At 45.1% G+C, this 23,610-nt stretch overlaps 10 protein-coding genes and 1 non-coding gene across 11 annotated transcripts; 6 read left to right on the plus strand and 5 right to left on the minus strand.

Annotated features, from left to right (window-relative positions):
• Position 1: 1 nt before the first annotated feature.
• Positions 2-3,629, plus strand: CANTADRAFT_169802 (uncharacterized protein). Its single transcript, XM_020206351.1, has one exon. The coding sequence runs from the start codon at positions 62-64 to the stop codon at positions 3,350-3,352; it is 3,291 nt and encodes a 1,096-aa protein (XP_020065823.1). The 5' UTR covers positions 2-61; the 3' UTR covers positions 3,353-3,629.
• Positions 3,630-3,905: 276 nt separating this feature from the next.
• On the plus strand, positions 3,906-6,149 carry PMT4 (dolichyl-phosphate-mannose-protein mannosyltransferase; the record flags this gene model as incomplete). Its single annotated transcript, XM_020209518.1, has 1 exon — positions 3,906-6,149. One exon carries the CDS (start codon positions 3,906-3,908, stop codon positions 6,147-6,149), a length of 2,244 nt encoding a protein of 747 aa, XP_020065824.1.
• Positions 6,150-6,595: 446 nt separating this feature from the next.
• CANTADRAFT_25133 (exopolyphosphatase) lies at positions 6,596-7,894 on the plus strand. Its single transcript, XM_020207332.1, has one exon. It carries the CDS (start codon positions 6,617-6,619, stop codon positions 7,814-7,816), a length of 1,200 nt encoding a protein of 399 aa, XP_020065825.1. The 5' UTR covers positions 6,596-6,616; the 3' UTR covers positions 7,817-7,894.
• Positions 7,895-8,112: 218 nt separating this feature from the next.
• Positions 8,113-9,183, minus strand: CANTADRAFT_4718 (putative polyadenylation protein; the record flags this gene model as incomplete). The annotated part of the gene is made up of 1 exon (XM_020209435.1): positions 8,113-9,183. The coding sequence occupies one exon, from the start codon at positions 9,181-9,183 to the stop codon at positions 8,113-8,115; it is 1,071 nt and encodes a 356-aa protein (XP_020065826.1).
• A 492-nt stretch (positions 9,184-9,675) lies between these two features.
• CSM3 (Csm3p) lies at positions 9,676-10,305 on the plus strand (the record flags this gene model as incomplete). Its single annotated transcript, XM_020208461.1, has 1 exon — positions 9,676-10,305. A coding segment is annotated over one exon (630 nt), but the record flags the coding sequence as incomplete, so codon positions are not given.
• A 1,608-nt stretch (positions 10,306-11,913) lies between these two features.
• Positions 11,914-12,750, minus strand: RPN10 (proteasome regulatory particle base subunit; the record flags this gene model as incomplete). Its single annotated transcript, XM_020209438.1, has 1 exon — positions 11,914-12,750. One exon carries the CDS (start codon positions 12,748-12,750, stop codon positions 11,914-11,916), a length of 837 nt encoding a protein of 278 aa, XP_020065828.1.
• Positions 12,751-12,995: 245 nt separating this feature from the next.
• On the plus strand, positions 12,996-13,253 carry CANTADRAFT_41615 (uncharacterized protein; the record flags this gene model as incomplete). The annotated part of the gene is made up of 1 exon (XM_020208873.1): positions 12,996-13,253. A coding segment is annotated over one exon (258 nt), but the record flags the coding sequence as incomplete, so codon positions are not given.
• Positions 13,254-14,174: 921 nt separating this feature from the next.
• On the minus strand, positions 14,175-18,800 carry ECM17 (sulfite reductase (NADPH) subunit beta). The gene is made up of 2 exons (XM_020207333.1): positions 18,742-18,800; positions 14,175-18,515 (listed from the first exon to the last, which is right to left on the minus strand). Exons 1-2 carry the CDS (start codon positions 18,764-18,766, stop codon positions 14,254-14,256), a joined length of 4,287 nt encoding a protein of 1,428 aa, XP_020065830.1. The 5' UTR covers positions 18,767-18,800; the 3' UTR covers positions 14,175-14,253.
• A 634-nt stretch (positions 18,801-19,434) lies between these two features.
• FGR12 (Fgr12p) lies at positions 19,435-20,280 on the minus strand (the record flags this gene model as incomplete). Its single annotated transcript, XM_020206541.1, has 1 exon — positions 19,435-20,280. One exon carries the CDS (start codon positions 20,278-20,280, stop codon positions 19,435-19,437), a length of 846 nt encoding a protein of 281 aa, XP_020065831.1.
• A 998-nt stretch (positions 20,281-21,278) lies between these two features.
• CANTADRAFT_t53 lies at positions 21,279-21,365 on the plus strand. Its single transcript has one exon. It is a non-coding gene; the product is annotated as a tRNA-Met (tRNA).
• Positions 21,366-21,464: 99 nt separating this feature from the next.
• RIT1 (tRNA A64-2'-O-ribosylphosphate transferase) lies at positions 21,465-23,021 on the minus strand (the record flags this gene model as incomplete). The annotated part of the gene is made up of 1 exon (XM_020209413.1): positions 21,465-23,021. One exon carries the CDS (start codon positions 23,019-23,021, stop codon positions 21,465-21,467), a length of 1,557 nt encoding a protein of 518 aa, XP_020065832.1.
• Positions 23,022-23,610: the final 589 nt, after the last annotated feature.

Genomic DNA, 23,610 nt, shown 5'->3' on the forward strand with positions numbered 1-23,610 from the left:
ACCAATATCGATTTTCGCGATTTATCACTAGGCGCCTAGACAGTCTCTACTCATACCACGGATGTCTGGATCTTCCAGGTCGTTGATCAAGGCATTGGACTCCGTGTTCATCGAGTGGAACGATGACGAGCCTCCCAGCCAGCTCCTGGCAGCCACCAGCGAAGTGATCCGGTGCTTTCACTCCAAGCACAACACTCTCCACATCCTCAAACAGAGCACCAGTATCAACGACGAGCTCTTCCGCATCTACAACACCTACATCAAGCCAGACCCCCGGCTCTCCAAGGAGTCAGTGTTCCTTGTGATCTTGCGCCAGCTTCTGTGCGTTTTGACCAGGAAAGAGGTCCACCTCTGGTTGAAGACCTACCTCAAGCCTGCCATCGACAGCGCTGGCTACGACCTTGGGTTCGTGGCAAAAGCCAGGGACTTCATACGATCGGTGTTGACCGACACTGCAGAAACAGCAGACCCAGAACGCAGGGACTACATCGCTAACATCGAACAGAGTGTGGGAGAGATCCTCCTCGAGGTGTACCTCGGCATCAACGAACAGGCCAGGGTCGACTGGTTGCGATTGGAGGTCCAGGAGCACGAGAAGATGACCCAGGTGCACCAGGAGCGTATACGATATATCAAGCACAACAGCATGGTTCTTATCGAGGAGTACGGACAGAAAAAGCCCCTCAACTACTTGAACCTCCTCAATAAGCATTTCGTCGTCCCCAAAGAACGTTTTGAGACCTCTGTGCTTATCTCCTCCTTTGTGGCCTCGCTCAAGGGTGGCCTTGGCGACGTCAGCTCCACTCCCTTGCTCGGTTCATTGATAAAATGCTTGTTGTACGACTTCAACCATAAAATCCTTAGAGTCACCTTGTCCATTTTGACAATGATCATGCCACAATTAACTGAGTATACCCAATTGTGGCCCGATCTCTGCGTCGTAATGATCCGCATGTTGGCATGGGATGATCTGGATCCTAAAAATGCCAAACAGTTGGAAATGATCAAGGAATACATATTAAAAATTAATGACAAATGGGGAATATTGAACGAGGATTCAAATTCGATTGATTTCCATTTTACAGGGTTGTTGCAGTTCAGAAAGACAATCGATTACTCCCCTTTTGGCACTCTCTTGTACGGATTGTTCCCATTTAATTTGAAAAAACTCGCGAGGGCCCCACTAAAGTTTTGCCAGGAACTCAAATACAATGTGATTGACTCTACATATCTAGAAGTCATGGGATTGACCTCTAAACTATTCGAGAACACGGTCAGAAGCAAGTTAAAGAAACTTTTGATGGAATTCAGGGTGCATCCGAAGTTCGTGGAGTTCGAGACAGAAAAAGAAAACGAAGCTCAAGACCCTTTCAAATGGATTAGAGATGCTCATAGCGATTCAAAATCAGGAACTTTGCTGCCTGAAGAGATATCTATAGCTTGTTTCAATCTTCATCCGGATCTTATGGTTGATATAAGTGATACTATACTTCATTCTCTATCTTCCAAGTCTATGAATCAAACCAGGCCTCTTAACAATTTTGGAGGCTCCTTTGAGACTGTGGGGAGGACCTCAAATAATTCACAACAAGAATTCAACCATATCTCTAGAAAGCTGTCGATAGGAAGTCCAGTCTATTTCAACGTTAAGGACTCGTTATCGAGTAAGGTCCTAATGCAGCAGTCGTTTCAAAATCTCAGTAGAAAAATGTCTATTATTCCTACTAATATGGTGATAGATGCACCAGTGCATGAAGAAGGCTCAGAAATTAAATTCAAGGATACGATGTTCAATGAAGGAGTACAAGATTCCAAAGATAGAAATGAGAGCTTTCTCTCTGACAGTGACAAGGTTTACTACTCAGAAAGTGATTTTCCCCAAAGAAAATTCTCTGCAGATTATCACCACCACGAAGGGCCCACTATTGAGCGCAATCAATTGAAGTCTGATCCGTTGGGCGACCTCATGAGCACGCATGAAACACTTTTTGGCCCTAAAAGCAAAGGCACATCAATAGTGGTACCCACTCAAAAACTAGATGAACCAGATTTCGGAGGTAAAAAGTCTACTTCTTTTTTGGGTGATAGATTCAAGAATGACTTATTCTATTCCAAACACATCTCATCACCTACTACATCGTTGGAAACGGCTCCTGCCCATAAAGGATCTATGGTTAGTTCAGGTGGATCAACACTCTCCAATTCAGAAACAATTGCTGGACTCAATGGGTCCTCATTTGGGGACAAAGGGACAGGGACAGCTCTAGAGTTTTACCAGAGAGAACTTTTACTTGTAAAGAATGAGTACGAGTTCGCCAGTTTCATGAAACACATGAATAAATTTCGGTACATTAAGTTGAAGCTTCAAATGAGTAATACGACCAAGAATGCCACGGGGGAGCATACCACATCAGCTGACAAGTCTATTGAAGATGACATGTATCTGACTTTGGACTATTTAAAAGAGTTGACTGTTGAGCTCAAGAATGAGAATACAAATATGAAACAGGAACTCATCGGCAAGCTCGAGAAGCTAAGAGAGGAGAATGAACTTCTGAAGCAGCAATTAAACAATCTTCATAATGATAAGCAAGAATCCGATGAACAGCTAGTTAAAGTGTTAGATGAAATTTCCCAGAAAGACTACGAGTTGGGACAAATGAGAATCAAAATCAGTGAGATGGAGTCCCAGAAACAGTCCGACACTCGTAACTCTCCACAAGAGCTAGAAAGAGAACAAATTGAAGACCCTCTCCCCAATACTGAGCTGGCAGCAGAAGACGAAAAGATGTATAAGCTCAACACAGAAATAGGCATTTTAAGAGAAACTAACCACAAGATGACTTTAGAATTGGAGCAATCCAGAGAGGACTACTTGGCGATGACCAAGAACTACGAGAAGAAACTCGCGGCATCCAAGCTCGAGTTGAATGAGAACATCAACTCATTCACTTCGCAATACGAAAAGAAGATACAGGAACTCTCCACCACACTCTTGAAGTACGAGACATTATTGGATGAGAAAAATGCAAGATTAATACAGGTATTATCATCGAAGCCAATATCCATTCCAAGCACCCCCGACCACTACCGGAGCTCAAGTGGCGGAAAGATCCCGATGAGAAGCTCGCGCATGTCCACATCAGATTCAGAAGTCGGGTTTGACAACAAGACCAGGTCCAACTCATCCTTAGATGGCATTCCCCATGCACCTACCCATCAACTCCAGTTTCCACCCAGCTTTGCGCCTCCTGCTGCCGGAAAAAGCACCACGGTTACCTCGAACGTACAGCCGGTGCCGATCATAAGGGGACGTGGTGGATACCAGAAACGTTCCAAAAAGCTCATGTAATACGAAGTGATTACAATATTTCCGGGATGCGAATCAATAGTCAGATTACGAAGGAGGCGGCACATACCATTCAGTGCAGTAACCATTGGCTGGTGTCGAACTATGAGAGCATTGAAGAATTAATTTCAGATAAACCTGGGCTCTCAATTCAAGACACGAAGTTTGACTCGGGAGTGATATTTATGCTATACTTCATTATAGTTCTATACCGGAGACTAATAGCAAACAGGCCCACAACCACTAAAACAGGCAGTGCAGCCCATGTAGTGCATATATCATTATGAAGGCTCCAGCCATGGAAGTCCTTACTTCAAACAAATTGAGTGTCACTAAACATCTCCTGCAAACCCCCAACAAAAACCCAACAATACGAGACACTTCCACATCGATGACTGACTCCAATAGTGTCCATACGACACCCGTAGCACTACAGCCTATTGTAGTATCCCTCCAGTGGAGCCTACGCGTCTTGCACGTGACAAGCACTGACGTGTACATCTGGTGAAAAATCGACCCTTAGTAGAAGTTCTCCAGTCAAGGCCGGAACTCGACCATGTCACAAACCCTAAGAAAGAGAGGTGGCAAGAAGCTTGCCAATTCCTCGTCTCCCGTCACTACCGAAGATGAATTAGACAAATTAGCCACTCACATCTCCACGCCAAAGGATCCCAACTACAAGTACTACTATGGGTTGTTTGTGATCACGGTGTTTGCTACCTACACCAGATTCATCAAGATCGGATACCCCGAGAAGGTCGTCTTTGACGAAGTCCATTTCGGTAAGTTTGCCTCGTACTACTTGGAAAGAACCTATTTCTTCGACTTGCACCCTCCATTTGCTAAGCTCTTGATTGCATTCGTGGGATGGTTGGTCCGCTACGACGGCTCCTTCAAGTTCGACAACATTGGCGACAGCTACCTCGCCCAGAACGTGCCATACGTGGCCTACAGAGCGTTGCTGGCCATCCAGGGCACCGCAGTGGTGCCATTGATGTACCTCACCATGAAGACGTTGAACTTCTCGGTGGCTGCCTGTTTCTTTTCCAGTTTGTTAGTGTGCTTTGACAACGCTCACGTCATTGACTCCAGATTGATCTTGTTGGATTCCACCTTACTGTTGAGTGTTGCATTGACCATTTTCTCGTACGCCAAGTTCTCTACCCACCGCAAGGCTCCTTTCAGCGGGCTCTGGTGGAGATGGCTCTTGGCCACAGGTGTGTCGTTGTCTTGTGTGATTTCCACCAAGTACGTGGGTGTGTTCACCTACGTGACTATTGGAATTGCTGTGCTCCACGAGTTGTGGTACTTGATGGACCATAAGAAAGGACTCACGTTGGCAGAGCTTTCCAAGCACTTCTTTGCCAGATTGTGGGCATTGATCATCATCCCATTCGTCATTTACTTGTTCTGGTTCTACGTCCACTTTGCCATTCTCACCAAGTCTGGTCCTGGTGACTCGTTCATGAGCTCGGAGTTCCAGGAAACCTTGCTGGAATCGCCCATAGCCAGGTTGTCCAAGGACGTCCACTACTACGATATTATCACCATCAAGCACAAGGACACCGATGCCTTCTTGCACTCGCACAAGTTCGACTATCCTTTGCGTTACGAGGACGGTAGAATTTCCTCAAACACTCAGCAAGTCACCTGTGTCTTTGATCCCGATGGAAACGAGCCTTCTGACGTCAACAACCACTGGGAAATTGTTCCTGCCAACGACAACGGAGTCAAGTCGGATGTGTACACAAACGATGTGATTAGACTTAGACACGTTGGAACTGGTGGATACTTGTTGACCCATGACGTTGCCTCGCCATTGAGACCCACCAACGAAGAGTTCACCATTGCCTACGACAACGACGAAGTCGACCACTACAACGAGACATTGTTCAGACTTCGTTACTACTCTACATCCGGATCCAAGGACGCCAGAAAATTGGTCCAGACCAAGGGAACCTCGTTGAAGTTCATCCATGTGGATACTGTGGTCGCCATGTGGACCCACGTCGACGAACTCTTGCCTGAATGGGGTTTCGGACACCAAGAAGTTAGTGGTAACAAGAAGGTCCAAGACAGAGACAATGCCTGGTACATCGACGAGATCGTCAACTTGGCTGAAGAGGACCCCAGAACCGAGTATGTGCCCAAGAAAGTCACAACCATCCCATTCTTGAAAAAGTGGTGGGAGTTGCAGTTTTTGATGTTCCATCACAACAACGTGTTGACTTCTGAACATCCATTCGCTTCACAGCCAGACTCGTGGCCTTTAGCATTGTCTGGTGTTTCCTTCTGGAATGACAACGACGAGAAGAAGCAGATTTTCTTTGTCGGAAACGTGGTAGGCTTCTGGTTGGAGGTTTGTTTCCTTGCCATCTACCTCGGATTATTATTGGCAGACCAAGTAACCCGCAGAAGAAACCTCTACCTCGTCAACGACAAGGCCAGATCCAAGTTGTACAACACCTTGGGCTTCCTCTTCATTGGGTGGTGTGCTCACTACTTGCCTTTCTTCTTGATGAACCGTCAAAAGTTCTTGCACCACTACTTGCCTGCCCACTTGATTGCGGCCTTGTTCAGTGGTGGGTTGGTCGAGTTCATCACCTCCGACAACTCCAACGACGGACTTGCCAAGGGGGTCAACAAGAGACGTTTGATGACCTTGGTTACCGTCTGTTCCGTGGCAGTGGTGTGGTTCTTCTTCTACTTCAGACCAGTTACTTATGGAGACATTTCGTTGTCGCCAGAAGAGGTCAACAAGAGACAATGGTTGGACATCAAGTTGCACTACGCCAAGTAAGCATGCTAGACCCATTAGAAAGTATCCCTGGGCCGTCTATGCTTAGTAGTTCTTGTATATCACATTATATCTCACTGTTCATACTTGTGTTTCACAATAAACCAAACTGATTATATTCTTGTATTTCGATATCCGAGATCATAAATGAACGGCGTATTCATTTATTTCGCAATGTATCGGATATTGCCGGACCGTGTATAGTTTATTCGTATTTCCCAGTTTATTGAGATCATAAATGTGTACTTATTCGTATATTTCACAGATGTCGAATTTAACAGTGTATGTAATGTATTCTTGTAAATAACAGAAGTCGAATTGAAATCCACACACAATGACTACTACATTGTAAGCCACGTGCAACTTAGCTTTAAACTAGACACTCAATTCTTGACTTCTGTCTATCATTTTTCAGATATGTTTTCTGCGAATTTAATCTCTATTATCAAACACGGCTGAACATCCCCACCATGTCTATCCGGTCATACCTTGCATCACTCAAGCAAAAACTCGAGGCTGGCGCCCTCAAGCCCGTTTCCTTCGTCACAGGAAACCAATCGGCCGATTTGGACTCTGTGATCAGTGCAATCTCGTACTCGTATCTTGCCAACATCAAGAACCCATCCACGTTTATCATCCCCTTGATCAACATCCCTAGAAACGAGCTCCGTTTGAGAAGAGACATCGTGGGACTTCTCGGATCTCACTCAATTTCTGATGACTTGTTGTACTTCACCGAAGACTTTGCCTCCATCACCAAGGGGCAGTCCACTGATATCATCTTGGTGGATCACTGCAACATCCAGGGTGCTCTCCTCAGCGAACGCTTACAACAAGGCTTGCTCAAGGTGACTGCCATCATCGACCACCATGCCGACGAAGGCGTTTTCGTGGACGCCTCTCCTCGAATCGTGCATTCCAATGGTTCGTGCTCCTCGTTGGTGTTCAATTATTGGTTCAACGAGCTTGCAAACGACACAGCTATCTTCAGAAAGGACCCAGAGGTCGTGGAGCTCTTGCTCGGGCCCTTGTTGATCGACACCTCTAACATGACCCAGAAGGTCGAAGAGGGTGACATCCAGGCCATCAAGACCTACAAGGAAATCTTGCAGGACAATGGAGCCGTGACTCTCGCCAAAGTTTCAGAGGACGAGGATATGCTTACAGGATTCTACAAGCAATTGAAGACCAACAAGAAGGACTTGAGTGGCTTCTCGTTCCAAGACGTTTTGCTCAAGGACTACAAACAGTTCAAGTTCTCCACCGGCGAGCGTGTGGGTTTCAGTTCTATTGGGAAGTCCTTGAAGTGGGTATTGACTCAGTTTTCCTCTGAAGAGCTCAAACAGACTTTGGCACAGAGCTTAAAGACTCAAGGCCTCGATTTATTGGTGATTACTTCCTCCTACACCCAGAAAGAGAATGACCAGTACACTAGAGAATTCTGTTACTACTTCGAAGATTTGGATAACAACAAGTTTGCCAGCTTGGACGAACATGCCAAAGGACCTTTGGAATTGAACGGTGATATATACAAGTTAAACAAGATTGAGGATGTGCTTGCTGGCCTCTCCCATAGCAACGGGACCTTCAAGTTGTACAACCAAGCCAAATTGTCGGCGTCGAGAAAACAGGTTGTTCCAATTGTCAAGGAGATCATCGAAAGGTCATAAGCAAGAATGGGTGTGTTTATCGTGTAAACTAGAGTAATATAGAAAAGTAATGATTAACGTAGCTTTTGACCCGCTAGCCATCAGTAGAATAGATCAGCCAGTCAAGCAGTATTGGTAGCTCAAGTTCAAGTTTAGTAATGTGCTCAACCAAGAAATTGCGATGTGTAGTTCAGCTATACCTGAAGCATTCTATTAGAATCTGATAATGCCAAGCTTGTTGGTTGTGTGCTTGTCGAGATCAGAAATTGGTCTCGATTATGGACTTCGGATACTGTTTCCATGCATGTAAGGATGTTTTATACTTGCCCGCTTTCAGCAAGATATCCCACATTCCATTTTCTATCCATTTCAACGGTTTTTATGCACTGTGGAAGCAAAGAATTGATCTTTTCGAGTTGTTCGGTGAACTGGAGGATTATCTCGGGAGAAGTGATGCTCAACAGCTCATATTCCTCTACGAAGTTGGAGTCGTCGTTAGGATCTGTAAAATAGAGGATCTTCATTGCCTTATTAAGAATTGCACCCTCCACTGCAATGTCGAGCCCAACATTCATTATCCATAAATACCACCACCGATTCGAGTGGTAGAACTTGAACTTCCTGGTGGCCAACGAGTTGATCTTGTCGAGAATGGAGTTGTAGATGAAAAGGTGAGGAGAAAATGTTTCGGAATGATCCTTGTAGTGCAATTGCAACTCCCATTTGTTGATTCTTAGTGAGGTTTCGTGGACATCACCAAGAGTGGTTCCACACTGGGAGCACTTGACCAGCTTCCCATCGTTGGCCAAACGATCGTTTTTATTGAGGAGCAAGTAATGGCTTCCTATCATAACGGTGGAGTCGTTGGGCGGCTTCAACACTCCGGAATAGTCTTTGGTGGTACTGTGATTATTGTGGGGTTTGTGACAATGCCAGAAGTCCATCATTTCGTACCAGAACTCAGAGGGCATGTCCATAAACTTGAAGTCGCTAGACTGCACTAGCGGTACATCACAGTTTCCACATGAAAACGTGAATATCCTCTGGTTGTTGCCATCCACTGGTGTCTTCTGTTGTAGATCTTTACAGGACCACTTGGTGGAGTTCTGGGCCATGAAGGACTGAGCCTCGCCCACGGGCTTGGGGACACTCGAAGGAACTGCCATCGTCACTGATAAGCATTTCTGGGTGGTACTCTTCAAGTTGGTAAGTTTTAATGCATTGGTTATTGGAGTAGGAAGAGTGATGGAATAATGGTTCTTTTTGGTGGTGATGCCTAACTGCAGGGCAGAAGCTTCGATCTTGGTGATATCTGCTACTGTCTGATCGTCGAAGTCCACGAGGACCGATATGGAGTTGATTCGGGGAAGATATTCACTATAATACATGGCTAGTGCTTGGAGATGAGATTATGTAATGGGCGCAGATGAGTATGGTTGAGACAGTCCTATTGATGGAGGGCCCAAGCACCAAAAAGACAGCTGGAGCACTCGAGGAAGGAGAGATCCACGTAGAACAGATCAGGCGTGGTAAGCTAGTTCCGCTTTCTTGCTAGAATAGCCAAGTGGATGGGTGTAGTGTGAGGTCACGTGATGTGCCTATCATTATGTATCCCAATCCACACGGTGTACCCCAAAGCCAGCACCCTTGCTGTGTCGGCCTTCACTAAGCGGCTCGAGCTGCCAGTTGCAGTCCTCTCCCTTCTTGTCTGGCTCTTCGGTCTGATTTTTTACTCTATCTGTGTGGAGAAGTACCCCCGGAGATCGCCATCGCCCTCGGATCTGGCCAGACGCGTCTATACATCTCCAATCCATCACTATCAAATCACACCAATAATGGACTTGGAGGACGTTCTAGATAGGGCTACGGAACAGCTCGACGATGAAAATGTCGCAGCACCCAGCGAGGACGTTCTTGGTCTCGACAAGCTGATCAAGTTGACTAAGAGGGCCAAGATCGCTAAGATCGACAATCAGAGAATATTTAACAACCAGACGGGTTTGAACTACATCACCAAGAACCATGGAGGTGTACTCAGAAGCATCAAGAAGAATGACAAGACGTTCGAAAAGAACCAGGGCAAGGTCTCCAAAACTGCCAAGTACGACCACGAATACAATAACTTGACCACAGTGTTGCAGTTCTATCAGCTATGGTGCCATGGACTCTTTCCAAAAGCTAAGTTCAAGGACTGTATCCACTTGATCCGAAGCTTGGGCGCAAGATCTCCCCAATTGAAGGTCTACAGGAGACAATTGATAGAAATGGAACTTAACAAGTTGAGGGTAGAAAAGGGGATTGTTGATGAAGGCGGAGCTGAAAACCCGGAAATCGACGGCGTGGCTCTCGAGGAGCCAGAAGCAGCTGCAGAAGATAGCCAGGTCGGCCTGTCTGGCTTACATGAAGATGAGGAGGATGTCAACTCCATACACAGACCAAGACCTGCCAGAAGTAATGGTTTGTTCGTGGATGACGATGAAGACGATTTGTACCTGACCCCAAGCTTCCCAGTAGTTTCTACCCAAGAACAGCTTCTACAGCAAACCCAGCCCAGTCAAACTACACTAGAATTCGGATCACAACCACCACAGAGTTTACAACTGTCAGGACCTGAGCAGGCTACACAATCCACGCAAGTCACCGATGATCTATCAGATGACCCATTTTCAGATGATGAATTATTACCCGAGCCCATACAGCATCCAGACACTGTGCCAGAGCCTGAGGACTTCGAGGTTGCTAACGAGGACCAAGACCACGAAATGGAGTTGATGAGAGAGTTTGACTAGAACTACTCATGAACGGATGTTTTGTCGATTAAAGAAATTAATCTAGATTGAGTCTGGACACTTTTTGAGTTACCTCAAGATCAGGGAAACTTGGGCTTGAAAATGTGCCATCAGAACTACAATCGGTCATAAGAAATTCATCTAAGAGGCACATCCTTTCTGACATCCTTTGCTACCATTATCTTAAATATTCTACTATACATCGCTGCTCTAACCAAGTTTGAATAGTGACGGTAAGGCAAACAAGGGCTATTATACATTATAGGAACAATTTGGTGGGATTTTTAGAACCAATTTTGTAACCATTGGTATGGGTCTCTTATAACAAATAATAATGTGACCTTGAAGAATAATTGCATATTCTGGATAATACGATAAGACCTTACGATCGTTGGAAAATGCAGACTAAATTGGATGGTAAGTTACAGCCTCTATTTGCCAAATATTACATCCGCTTTTACTAGTGGATGAGTGGAATTCGAATGGTATTTGGGCATCTGCTTCTTCTTCCAAATGTCACCAAGGATTCCATGACCAGCAGAGAACCAAGTATGGGACCCATGTGCTCACTTTTCGCAGCCATTAAGGACACCTACAACTGGTACTAATACAGGAGATTTCCTTGGCGAAAGGGTTGCTCGAGTCTTCAATCGGTGGAGGTGTCGAGCAAAATGAGGTATTGTTTGAAAGTGTACAATAGCCATCCGATAATCAACCACGACTTTTTCGTCTCCCCAAAACTCGATCGAACTAAAACCTATTTAGTTTCTTCTACGGAGCGAGATTTGGAAATTTTGAATTCCTTGTTCACTCTCCCTGTAGCTTTTTGAAGATGCTAGAGTATGCTCTTCAACCAGCGAATTTGGTGTAATACCACAGATTATAAGAGGGAAAAGGGCCCTTAATAATCTTTCCTATAGGTTATCCCGAACCATGTAAGTTTATACCACCTGGGGCTATCCGTAAATAATGATGATATTCATCTCATATGACTCAAAGTCTTGGTGTAGTATATTCACTCTTACATTGGCATCACCCACCTAGAGTGTTTCCCCAGATTACTTTGATGGTACAGTAGTCGACTTTCTATCCTTGTGTTTCCTATCATCACTGGAGCGAGCAGTCTACAAATACAATTTTTACATTCATCACTGGCAATTGACAGTTTAATACAACTTGGTGATACCTTTATTGAGACAGGTGGTACTGAGCCCACTGTCAGTGACGGTGACGTCTGTGTGTGAGTTCTAGATAAAAAAACTGCGTTCCCGGAGATTGATGTAGGCGCAATTCTTTCTGCCCTTGATGGGGCATTTCGATAAGGTTCCTTTACTTGGCTTCCTCCATGTTAACATCTTTGTCATCTTCGTCCTTCTTGTCAGAACCCTCCTTACCCTCGTCGATCTTCTCCAAATCGCTGTTCTTCTTGGCCTTTTCCTCGGCCTCTCTTTCTTGTCTGGACTTTTCTTCTTCCAATGAAAGTCTCAAAGCCAACGCCAAGTCGGGGTCCATGTTAGGATCAATAAGATCGCCTCCGCCAAATCCGGATCCACCAAAACCATCGAAATCGCCGCTGCCCATGTCGAAGCCGTTTTCGACCAAAATGGGTGAGGATGCAACCACTTCGTACAACATTCTAGGGCCAGGAGGAATGGTGACGAGGTGGGAGTTGTCGTGGTTATTTATGGCGGCGTGGAACTTTTCGAGCTTGGCAGTGTTGACACCCTCCTCCCCGAAATTTATGACGTCCACAGCCACGTTGTTCTTCTTCATCTTCTTGGCCAACTTTTCGAGCTCTTTCTCGGACTCTCTCACGGGACTGCCCACAAAGACTATGATTCTCTGCTGCTGGATTTTGTTCTGACGATGCTTCAATGCCAAAGCGGCCACCTGGATGCCGCTGGAGAAGTGGTTTTCTCCCGTCAACTTGGTGGCGTGGGCCCCAGACAATATCTTTCCAAAGTCGGTGGTCAATGTGGATAATACCTGGGGGCCGTTGCCGCCGTATGCCAATAATCCCACCGTGTTTTCGGGGTTGGAGTTGACCTTGTTCTGGAAAATGAGCTCGGTGGCCGTCAACTGGGCGTCGTATCTGGTGGTCAAATAGTCTCCATTTCTCATGTATTCCGAGTTGTCGATGGCTATCATCGTAGCTTCGAGGACCATGGCTGCTGTTTTGTGTGCTTGAATATGTGGTTTCGGCTAGTGCTGGTTGCGGCCGGGTATACTACTCTAATTGATTGGTTCTAGTGGAAGAATGGGTGGTTCTGGCCGTGGTGGTGTGTTCGTTGCCACCCTTGTAGGCAACATTTGTTCTAGTGGCAGTGTGCAGGACTATGAGCGGGTCCCAGATCAGCCGCTCACATATAAACAAAACTGTGTTTGCACATTTGCGAGTGCTAGGCCCAACAATGACATACACGGCGGCAGAGAAGGCCAAAATTATCGAGCAGTTTCAGGAGGAGTGCCGCCAGAATTTGCAGCAGATCCGCCACGAGTCCGACAAGATCTCGCGGGGTGCCGAGCAGAAGGTGCTCCGTAGGCTTAATGGGGTCAGTGTAACGTTGTGGAACGTGAAGATACGAGACGTGCTTAGGATCGAGCGTAACAAGAAGCCGTCCATAAAGAGTCTCTTGCAAGACGTGCGAGCCATGAAGGAGGGTACGCTTCAGGGCACACATGAGGAGCTCGAGCGGTCGCTCTTGGGCTCGTTGGGGTCGATGGGCTCCGACAGGGACAAGAGCGGACGAGTGGAGAAACCGCGGATGCGAATGAACTAGAACTTCAAGAGTCGAGCCAAGCTGCGGTGCTGAATGGCTTGCATCAGAATATTTTTCAGTTCATCATAATGGGCTTCATTTGAGCACAACGGCGGTGTAAGCTGGTCTGAACTGTCATTTACCTTGCACTATTGACAGAGCATGGATTACGCAAAGGACTCCGAGACATAAGAGCTCTTAAGCAGTAGGTACACTCCACTTCAATTATTGTAACCACTCGCCAATTGTTTAGGGACTCCAGAGATTGTTATAGAAGCTTGTTAGCTACAGGAATTGCCAGGAATAATATAGAGAACCCAATGAAGTTAAGCTAGTTTCAGCAAAATGCCAGTGTAATCGTCAAAAGTACCCAATGGGGAACGTAAAATGACTTCGTCCAAGAATCCTCCTTAGAGTGAGGACAAACGGTGAAGAACCAGGTGAAGATTCCACCCTCGACACTGGCCTTAACCAACAAACTGATCATGTTGGTAAACATGTGGTTTTTAAATTTATATTTATTACAAATAGATCCAGGAATACTCTTTGTTGCTGACCCAAAATTACTGAAGCCGCTGGCACCAAACGCTCGAATTGCTCTTCGTTGTGTCTGTGCAATGGTGTTCGTCCTCCTGGAACTGGATAAAATACAACCATACGGCAAAGCATTACATTAACTAAGACCAGAATTCCGAAATGGACAGACCTCCTTTGGCACAAATCAGTCCTAACTCCATGGCGCTGTTCTTTTAATCTACTTCACCTATAACCGCAGCACAATTTGCTAATATTTTAAGGAAGAATGAATAATACTTAGGATCTAACCCTTACACTACACCGAGCTCTAATTCAATTTATTAAGTACTGAAGTATATGTGACGGTGTTAGCTCAGCTAACCTAAAGGATGCCTCAAGCATCCTCAGCAATATCATCGTGGAAGTACTTACCTTCCAAGGTTGGCTTGATGATACCAGTTCTGATGACGAAGTCTCCGAATGGCTCACCTTCGTTTCTTTCCAAACTCCACCTCTTGAAAAGCCCCTTCAAGATCTCCAAGATCTCATCCTCCTTGATGGAGTAACGGTAAATCTTGTTCAATCTTTCACCGTGGTGGCCACCTCCCAACATTAAGTTGTAGGCACCATAGGCCTTACCAACCAAAGCAACCTCAGCAACCCAAGGTCTGGCACAACCGTTAGGACATCCAGTCATTCTCATGACCACGGAGTCGTGTCTCAAGCCGTTCTCTTCCAACGCTTCTTCCAACTTGGTGATCAATGCTGGCAAGTAACGTTCGGATTCAGCCATGGCCAACCCACAAGTAGGGAATGCCACACAGGCTGCAGAAGACAATCTCAACCCAGAGAAGTCGGTGTTGTCCAACTTGTACTGGGCCAACAACGACTTGACGTGGTCCAAGTCCTTATCCTCGATGTTGGAAATCAAAAGATGCTGGTTACCAGTCAATCTAAACTCTCCGGACTTACCCTCAGTCAAATACTCGGCAATCTTCTTCAAACCGGACTTTTGGGGCAATTCTGGGGTGTCTTCGATTCTTCCGTTTTCAATGAACGCGGTGAAGTGGTTCAAGCCCAACTCGTCCTTACACCACCCGAAGAAGTCGATGTTAGAGTCGATCTTGAATTCGCGTGGCTCCTCAAACTTGAAGTCCAACAAGGTCTCCACCTTTTCCTTGTACAACTCGACACCCATGTCGTCGATGGTGTACTTCAATCTGGCGTGCTTTCTGTTGGTTCTGTCACCGTAGTCTCTTTGCACAAACATGATCTTTTCACAGGCAATGTGGATCTTATCCTTTGGAATGAAACCAAACATGGAACCTGTTCTAGGATACGTCTTCTTGTTGTTGTGGGTGGTACCCATACCACCACCTACCAACACGTTGAACCCAACCACCTCGTTGTTCTCGATAATGGTGATCAATCCGATATCGTGGGCGTACACATCGACGTCGTTGTATGGTGGAACGTTGATGACGATCTTGAATTTTCTAGGCAAGTAGGTCTTGCCGTAGAAAGGCTCGACGTCGGCCAATGCATTTCCAGCAACCAACGTCTTGGTTCTCTTGGGTCCGTCCTTACGTGCTTCCCATGCCTTGGAGTCACCAGGCTCGTCACCGTCATCGTCGCCTTGCAACCAGATTTCGTGATAGGCAGTGGTCTGTGGCAACAAGTGTTCGGAAATCTTAGCACCAATGGCTGAAACCTGGCCGTGGATCTTTGCATTGTGTGGCAAAGCTGACACCATCACGTTTCTGTTAACATCTCCACAAGCAGCCAAGGTGTCCAACAATACCGAGTTCATTCCTCTAATAGCTGGCTTCAAGTCGTGCTTGACCACACCGTGCAACTGGAAAGTGGCTCTGGTGGTGATCTTCAAGGTGCCGTTACCTCTGAAGTCGGCCAACTGGTCCAATTTCAAGTACTGGGCAGGAGTGGCCTTTCCTCCTGGTAATCTCAATCTCACCATGAAGGCGTATGCTGGCTCCAAGCCTTCAGCCTTTCTGTCATCACGGATATCACGGTCGTCTTGCATGTAAATACCGTGGAACTTGGTCAATTGTTGGTCAATCGAACTGATTGCTCCGGTAGAAGAGTCCTGCAATCCTTCAGCAATGGTTCCTCTAAGGAAATCAGAACCAACCTTCATGTCTTCGTTGGTAATAGGCTTAGGTTCCTCAACACCCTCAAGCTTGTCAACACCCAAAGCCTTCCAGATCTTGGGCAACCATTCGTTGAATCCAGTGTTGAAACCATCGGCATCTTGATCATCACCTAATCCAATTTCGCTCAACTCAACACCTCCATAGAAAAGGAGTTTTGCGTGGAGATCCTTTCCTGGCTTGTTGTAGTAGTGCTTGTCTTCCTTTCTTGGCCAGTACTCGGAATCACCCAAGGCAAAAACCGAGAACTTGATGGTCGACAAATCGATGTCAGTAGCATTTTTCAATGCATCCCAGAATTGCTTACCGTTGGTTGGGAACTCACCTTGACCAGAGGTAGAGGTAACAAACACGATGTTGGTTTCAGTGGGTAAATCTTCAATGGACAAGTCGTCCATTTCTAACACAACCGACTTCAAACCTCTACCCAAAGCCTGTCGGTTGATCTTCTTGGCCACGGCTTCGGCATTACCACCGTCAGATGCAAAGGCGACAGTCAAAGGAGGTCCAGACAATCCCTTCAATAATTCGGCAAACGAGTCTTCTGCAACCTTCTTTTGTTGAGACTTAATTTCGGTGTTGGCAGTTTGGGTCAAGTTTCTGGACAACAATGGGTCCTTCGATGCCAACAACGACAACTTGTTCTCACGGTCCAAGAAGTCCTTCAATTGCTTTCTCAAGTTGGAGGAATCCAATTTGAACGATTCCTTTTCGTCCTCGATAGTTGGATCGTATCTGTATAAAGGCCAGTAGCCAGAATCCACAGCCCTTTTGGTCTCTTGTAAGATTGGGAGAGTACTGTCGAATTCACTGGAGTATGGCAAGTATGCCAAAACAATAGAGGGACCATTGAACTTTTCAGCCTCAATGAATGCTTGCAATACTTGGGTGTATGACGAGTAAATAGCAATAGATGCAACGTAACAGTTACCATAGTTCATGGCATAGAGACCAATGTCCTTCTTACGGTTACCATCGGCCTTCTTCTCGTTATAAGGCTCCGAGTCGATCACTAACATGTTGATGTTTTTGCCGGAAGTAATGACATTGTGAATACCAGAAGAACCTAAATCGTACGACCAAGCATCTGAGCCAACCAACCAGTTTTTATGGGATCTGAAGTATTCCTGCTTGGCCAAAAGTTCCTTAGAAACTTCACTAACTTCATCAGTCTTCAATAATTCGATGACTTCAGTAATAGTCTTGTCGTCAACAGGAAGGCCAGATCTGGTTTGGACCAACCACTGCGATAAATATCCAATAAGGTTGCTGTTATCAATAGAATGGAAACGGTTTTCTTGAACTGCTTTGTGAACCGACTCCACGAAGTTTTCACGCTGCTCCTGGTCGTACAAGAAAGAACCAAAGCCGTATTCTGGGTTCGATTGGCCCACGTTGGAACCATTGAATTCGTTCAAGATTCTTAAGTTGGTAGGGTCAATCTGTTCAAGAACCTTTAAGTAAGCTTGCTCTAACTTCCAAGCACCAGCTTGGGCCTTTTCGTGGTCCTCAAGCAATTTCTTGGAAGACTTGGTGGATATTTCCGTATTCACCTTGCCAAAAGACAAGTTCTGAACTGGGTTGGATGATCTGACATTCTTGAGCAAATTCTCAATAGCAGTAGCGTACTTTCCAGACTGAATGAAACCAATAGAGGAACCGACAATCTTGGAAAAGTTTTTTAAAGTCTGGTACTTTGGGTATTCTTGGAAGAAATCCAACAATAATGGCGAGAATGAAGATTGGGTGGTAGAGATATTTGCTGATTGGAGCAACAAAGTGATTGTTTCAACACTTGATGGGATTATCGACAAAAGACTTTGCAAGTAGAAGGGCTGGTAAACATTGGCAGTTATGAGTAAAACATTTTCCTTGGTGAATCCTTCAATAATTTCATCATTGAGTTGACCAAGGTATAAAACGGAGTCCTTTGGTTTCGAAACCTTGTTCACAAGTTCGAATGGCTTGACATCGAAATAAGCCAAAATATCGCTAGTTTGCAAGGACTCCACGTCCTTGATCAAAACGTCGCCCTTGGGCTTGAAAGCATCTTTGAGCTGGTACTGGGAAGGAGCATAAAAGTGGAAAGCAGACTTCTGGGAATTCACTGCCAAATTGTAGGCCAATCTGGAGTAGATAGCAGCTTCTTTTGGAGACTGGGAGATCACGATCGGGTAGTTCAAGTCCCTCAAACTGGTGATGATTGAGAAATCGAAGTTGGTCAAGTCAACATGGGACACCACGGGTTTGGTCTTGAAGTTGTTACTTAAAAAGAACGGCAAGTTTTTCAAAATAGTGGGGCCTGTGGTCAAGACAGTGACGACAGCATCTTCAGACTGGCTGATGTGGGCGTCGATTTCGAGGTACGGATCGTTGGATTCGAGAAGAACCTGGGCATCAGGAACGAGTGGCCTGAATGGCGACTCGACCGCCTTAGCTGGTTGGGTGATGAACGTAGCACCAGCTATGCTGTTGATAGTCTGGGCAACTGTATGTTAGTATTGTTGAGGGTGAAGTTGCAGCTGTCGCATCAGCGACACCATATTGGTCGACCAGCTCCAGTGATAGTCATACCACTGGAGAAGTGTTCTGGTGCTATACCACCACTGGAGTAGTCTGTCAAGCTGGAGGGCTTCATCTGGTCTTCCATCGTTGGTCACCGTTATGCACTGCAACCGCTAAACGGGTGCTATTTCCGTTCCATCTGTACTTACTAGCTTCAACTTGGCCAACACTCATCTTGGTTAGTCAAAGTCCTGGGTGCTACTGGCATATATATCTTCCCCATGATTTCACTAGCAGGTAGGTGACAATGCGGTTCCTGCATGTAGACGCAATTCTTGTGCCACAAAGTGTTTTCGCTGTAATCAGTTTCACTATCAGATCATCACACGTGACATTTGATAATATATTAAAGGGTTTGGTGATTGGTTTAAGGTGGAGGGGTTTGGTTTTGGTAGCGTCGCGGGCTTTGGCAACCACGGGGTCTGCTTCTAGCCGCCTTGGGGTGTATCAGCATCCGGAATCACTGCAATAACAGCGTCAGCATGGCGATGGCGTAATCGAGACCCGGAAGTGGTGCTAGAGGGTCCAGGAAGCATCCTTATCACATGATTATGCAAGCGCAGGTACCGGGGTAACAATCATGTGCTTCAGCCGTGGGGTTTGGTAACAATTTTGGCGGTCTTTGGTTTTCGGGAATTGATGCAAAATGTCCGAATGTGCTTTTATTAGATTATCTAACATGCCAACGAGTTGTGGCCGATAATACCAATTCTTATCGCAGATTACCAATAATTTACTCCCGGGGACTGATTGGCCACGTCCATGGGGTTTGGCTGGCCCACAACGTGCACTGGCTGCGACCTATATAGCCTAATCGAGTGGATGTTACACAGCTGACACAATTAGCAACCTCGATACTTGTATATGGGAAACTTTTCTCTGTTGTTAGGTTTTCGAACCCAGGCCCGTTTGACCCTCATGTTGATTTTCCCAAAGCACGAAACTTGGGGTATGTAGAGATGGTAATCTGTCTTCTCCAAAGGAAAAATCTTAATATTAGTATACGCAGCTTGGTAGATTGATACGGGCTTCCAAACGAGCTCGTCACTCTCGGGGTTTCGCCTCTTCCTGACCTTATCCCCCAAAAACTCCATATCACCGCGTTTGATTGATCTCAAATACTGATCTTGTAGCTGAAATTCCTGAGATACGGAATTTTGTACACTGATACTAATTGCCTGGGCATTCAATGTTCCCAGATCTAGCTGAAAACACTCATCACTTGGGTTAGTACCTTCTAGTGAATAATTGAACAATTTTCCCTTGACTATGGTGCTTGGATTAAGTGGCTCTTGGTCGGTAGTGGGCTCAGGATTCTGTGCAAGGGTCTCGTCTAGGACTTGGCTATCGATCTGCATGCTTAAAATCTCTTCATTAAAAGGAATTTCCAAGCTATCGATGTAATGCCTCAAATCAAAGCCACTTGACAGTTGGTAGTCCTCGTTTGGCGCTGAAGGTTGAATATGAGAAATAGGTTCAAACTGGGTAGCATTCTTTGAAATAAGTTCCAGGATATCCAAGTCGCCCCAAAGTAAGATTGAATCATCAGTATCTGTGTGTCTGGCACTTGCTGTGGAATTAAGGGATAAAGTCGAGTCTAGGGTATGGGACGAGCTATTGATACCCGATCCAATAGGTCCAGTAGGAGGAGCAAACTCCTCTTGGGGAAAATCAAATATGAAATTCATATTTTACCACTTGCTGGAAGTTCTCTTACTTGTCCACCTGTCATTGCATGGATAATACCTACTTTATGACTTCCAACAAGCATAGCAGAGCTGATATATAATTCTAGTCGTGCGAAACTCGAAATTTGCAGCCAAAGCCTAGGTAGCATTATACTCTCGTCTTTGAAATTGCTGAGATTCCAATAGCAGAAAGTATTGCTAATTCCATTGAGTAGAGGCAGCCTGCCAAGCAGCATACTGTCGTCATATTTTATGTTTGTGATGTTCGGAGGGTGGTAATTGTTTATGCTAATGCTGTGCTCGTTTTGTGCTATTTTAACTTTTGTCGAGAAATCACAACGTCTAAATAAGGCAGGCACAGTGAAACGTTGATTCCTACCAAATTATAATGCAAAGCCTTGAAGTAACCCCTCCGATGTAAATGTTAGTTAGTATGGACGAGCAAAATAAGGCACTTTATGTCAGCCGTTTTCTGGCTGTGGACCAGCTCAAATAGCTTGTCTTCAATCCATAATCTCAGTACAACGCTTTCAGAGTAAACGCATGATATTATGGCTAAACAAGGTTAATGAGGCTCTCTGTTTTTTATGAATTAATTTCGAAAAGTTCAAAATTTTGGAAACTTTAGTAATTTTCCACTTATTTGTACTGCCAAAATATCACGACAAAAGATTAGACTAAACCATCAGTTGCATAGTAAAAAAGCTCCTTTCTACGAGGGCCACATTAATTAAGAACCAAATATACAGATTTTAAAGACATTCTAGGTTGTCGTCGTCTTTAGATTTGAGCGGTCTTCTTCCTGCACCTTCTCCAAAAAATGAAAAATCAAATCAAAATTTGCGTAAAAAAATCTTTAATGACTTTTTCTGGCAAGCACATTCAAGAATAAACCTTTCTGTATATTCAGAGGTCTCTCAAATGCAAAAAAGACATATGATTTTATGCTCTAGAATAGCGATGATATTTAAGCGTGACTTTTCATTTTGCAGAAAGTGGCTTCACTAGCTCAGTTGGCAGAGCGTCAGTCTCATAGCATTAGTTGTGTCATCTGAAGGTCGACAGTTCGAACCTGCCGTGGAGCACGCTTGTTTTTTTTTTGTTAAATTATTTAAGTACTTGCCTCTTCATAATATTAAGGAAAGTTTAGTGATACTACGCTTTACATTATGAAATCAGTCATTTTAACTCATTAAATACTCATGTACACTTTGCAAAGTGTTCCGACTTGGATTGACCTTTTGTAGATTTGAAACCATACCCAAATGCTTCCGAACCAATTCTTTGTCAATTTTATGTGACCCGGCTGGGGTTGGATACCACTCAGTATCATAGAACGAACACAACAATAGCACCACGAGCCCGACACTGATATCAGTACCAGTGTCACATAGCACCAAGAGCAGATTCTCCGCATTAAACGGGTTTTTTGAAGGAACTATTTTGGGGAACTCGTACCTAAGTTTTTTGGCTCCCTTTTTCGAGCAATCTATATCTATATGCTTGTATTGGAAAACAGGTTTTTCGGGAGTATCCACCATTTGGAATTTTTCACTGAATATTATAAGTGTCTGCATCTTGGGAAACGCCTGCTCCAAGCTATGATAACTGACGTCAGCCTTGATCGATCCGAATATAATTCCAGTGTCGTTATTTGAGTTTTTGACAGCAGTGGTTGTCAACTGATCTTCCACGCTGGAAAGCTGGGGTCTCTTAGCGCTGATTGAATGCAATTTTTCAAGAAAGCTGGTTTCTGAAAGATCATCGTGGATGTAGCCAGTCGCAGAGTCTATTATCTCTTTGTTGAGCTTTTCGCCAGCAAAAACCACATTCTCCCAGAAGAATTGAGGGTTCAATTGTCCATCACAGACGTCCTTTGTCGCCCAAAGCTCATGGTCATCTCCTGAGCCTTGGATATAATTCCACAGCAGCTGGGGCAAAAGCATTCTGGCTTCTCCATGCTTGACCTTCAATGAAGCAGTCAAGCACACGATTGTATAGCATTTTTCGGGCTTACTGAACCCCTGAACTTCTATGGTCGTGGAAATAGAGTCTGAGTTCACGATAGGAAGCGGCCTTGCCGATATTGGGAGATTCTGCTCCTCAGGAGATGCTTCGACTGGATGTTCTGGCACAGGGTAGTGCCACTCCGCCACTATTGGGCGGCGTTCACCTCCCAAACCAGCAATGATTCGATCCTTTGTGATGATGCCCATCTTCTTGACTTCTTGGACCATTGCTGGGATGCGCTCCACGATTTTGTCGTGCTCTTCTTTGGTGATGAATACTGGAGATCGGAACCAGTGGTCTGATCTCTCCTGTTCATCCTCGTACATTATGCAATTGAGCACAGCACACCATATTGGGATAGTTTTCAGAAGTGAGTCTGGAATCAACTTGCCTCTTCGGGTGGAATCCACACTGACGATGCCTTGATGGCTTCCGATGATGGGGAGGATATGGAGATTCAATCTACGCATGGAAAACTGCCACTCGTTGACATGGCCATCGGTAGACTTAAAGTACGAGGTCTCGGAATACTTGTTAGTAGGCACGTACCACGGCCCACACCTTTCATTGGGGATCAATGGGAATGATGGATAGTGGGACTGATGAAAGTTCTCCACAAAACGGGTGTCATAAATGATGGATTGGAGGCGATTTTTTATGGAGAGTTTGGACTCAGGTAGCACAGATGCCTGTTCTATCGGAAGATCCGGTCGGGTGCTTTGGAGAGCCATCATAGTGTGGTTTGGTTCCAGAGGAGAGATGGAGTGTTAGATGCAAATTCGCGAGTTATGTGCAGGTGGATATAGAATTCTGATGATGATGATTTGAGGAGTAATGGTAGTAAGGAATTTAGAATTATCGAGGACTCGGGTAGTCTCTGTGATAGTTCATTCCAGAAGGCATCAGAATTTACACCAGATCCTTATTCTGCTAAATTCCTTGGATTCCATACGCATAAACAATTTTAATCTAATGATTTTCCACCATGGACGACAACAATGCAGTAAAGATATCACAGAAAGTAGCTATTTTATTAAGCAACAAGCAGAAAAATTACGTGAAGGTGACCGTAATTATTTATGGCGATATTAAGTTTGTCATAATTAGTCCTGTGGGAAATTGCCCTGGTAAAACTTTTTACATAATAATCAATCTCCAGTCTGCAGCCCGTAGCTTTTTATCGAACCGAAACTCACTTGCGTATATATCATAGCAGACAATGATTTAAGTTCTCTAGGTTTATCGTGTGCTCCAAGGCAGAATACAATGATATCAGGTAAACAATTGAATTGTAAATGTCTTCCTGGATCAGGCCTGATA

Source organism: Suhomyces tanzawaensis (genome assembly GCF_001661415.1).
Source record: "Suhomyces tanzawaensis NRRL Y-17324 unplaced genomic scaffold CANTAscaffold_2, whole genome shotgun sequence".
NCBI classification, from domain to species: Eukaryota; Fungi; Ascomycota; class Pichiomycetes; order Serinales; family Debaryomycetaceae; genus Suhomyces; species Suhomyces tanzawaensis.

Excerpts from the sequence above, each read along its gene's own strand:
- CANTADRAFT_169802 (XM_020206351.1), top strand. The coding sequence starts at position 62 with ATGTCTGGATCTTCCAGGTCGTTGATCAAGGCATTGGACTCCGTGTTC.
- CANTADRAFT_25133 (XM_020207332.1), top strand. The coding sequence starts at position 6,617 with ATGTCTATCCGGTCATACCTTGCATCACTCAAGCAAAAACTCGAGGCT.
- ECM17 (XM_020207333.1), bottom strand. The coding sequence starts at position 18,766 with ATGAGTGTTGGCCAAGTTGAAGCTA. Across the intron at positions 18,516-18,741 it reads TGTTGGCCAAGTTGAAGCTA|TTGCCCAGACTATCAACAGC; the intron begins GTAAGTACAGAT and ends ACTAACATACAG.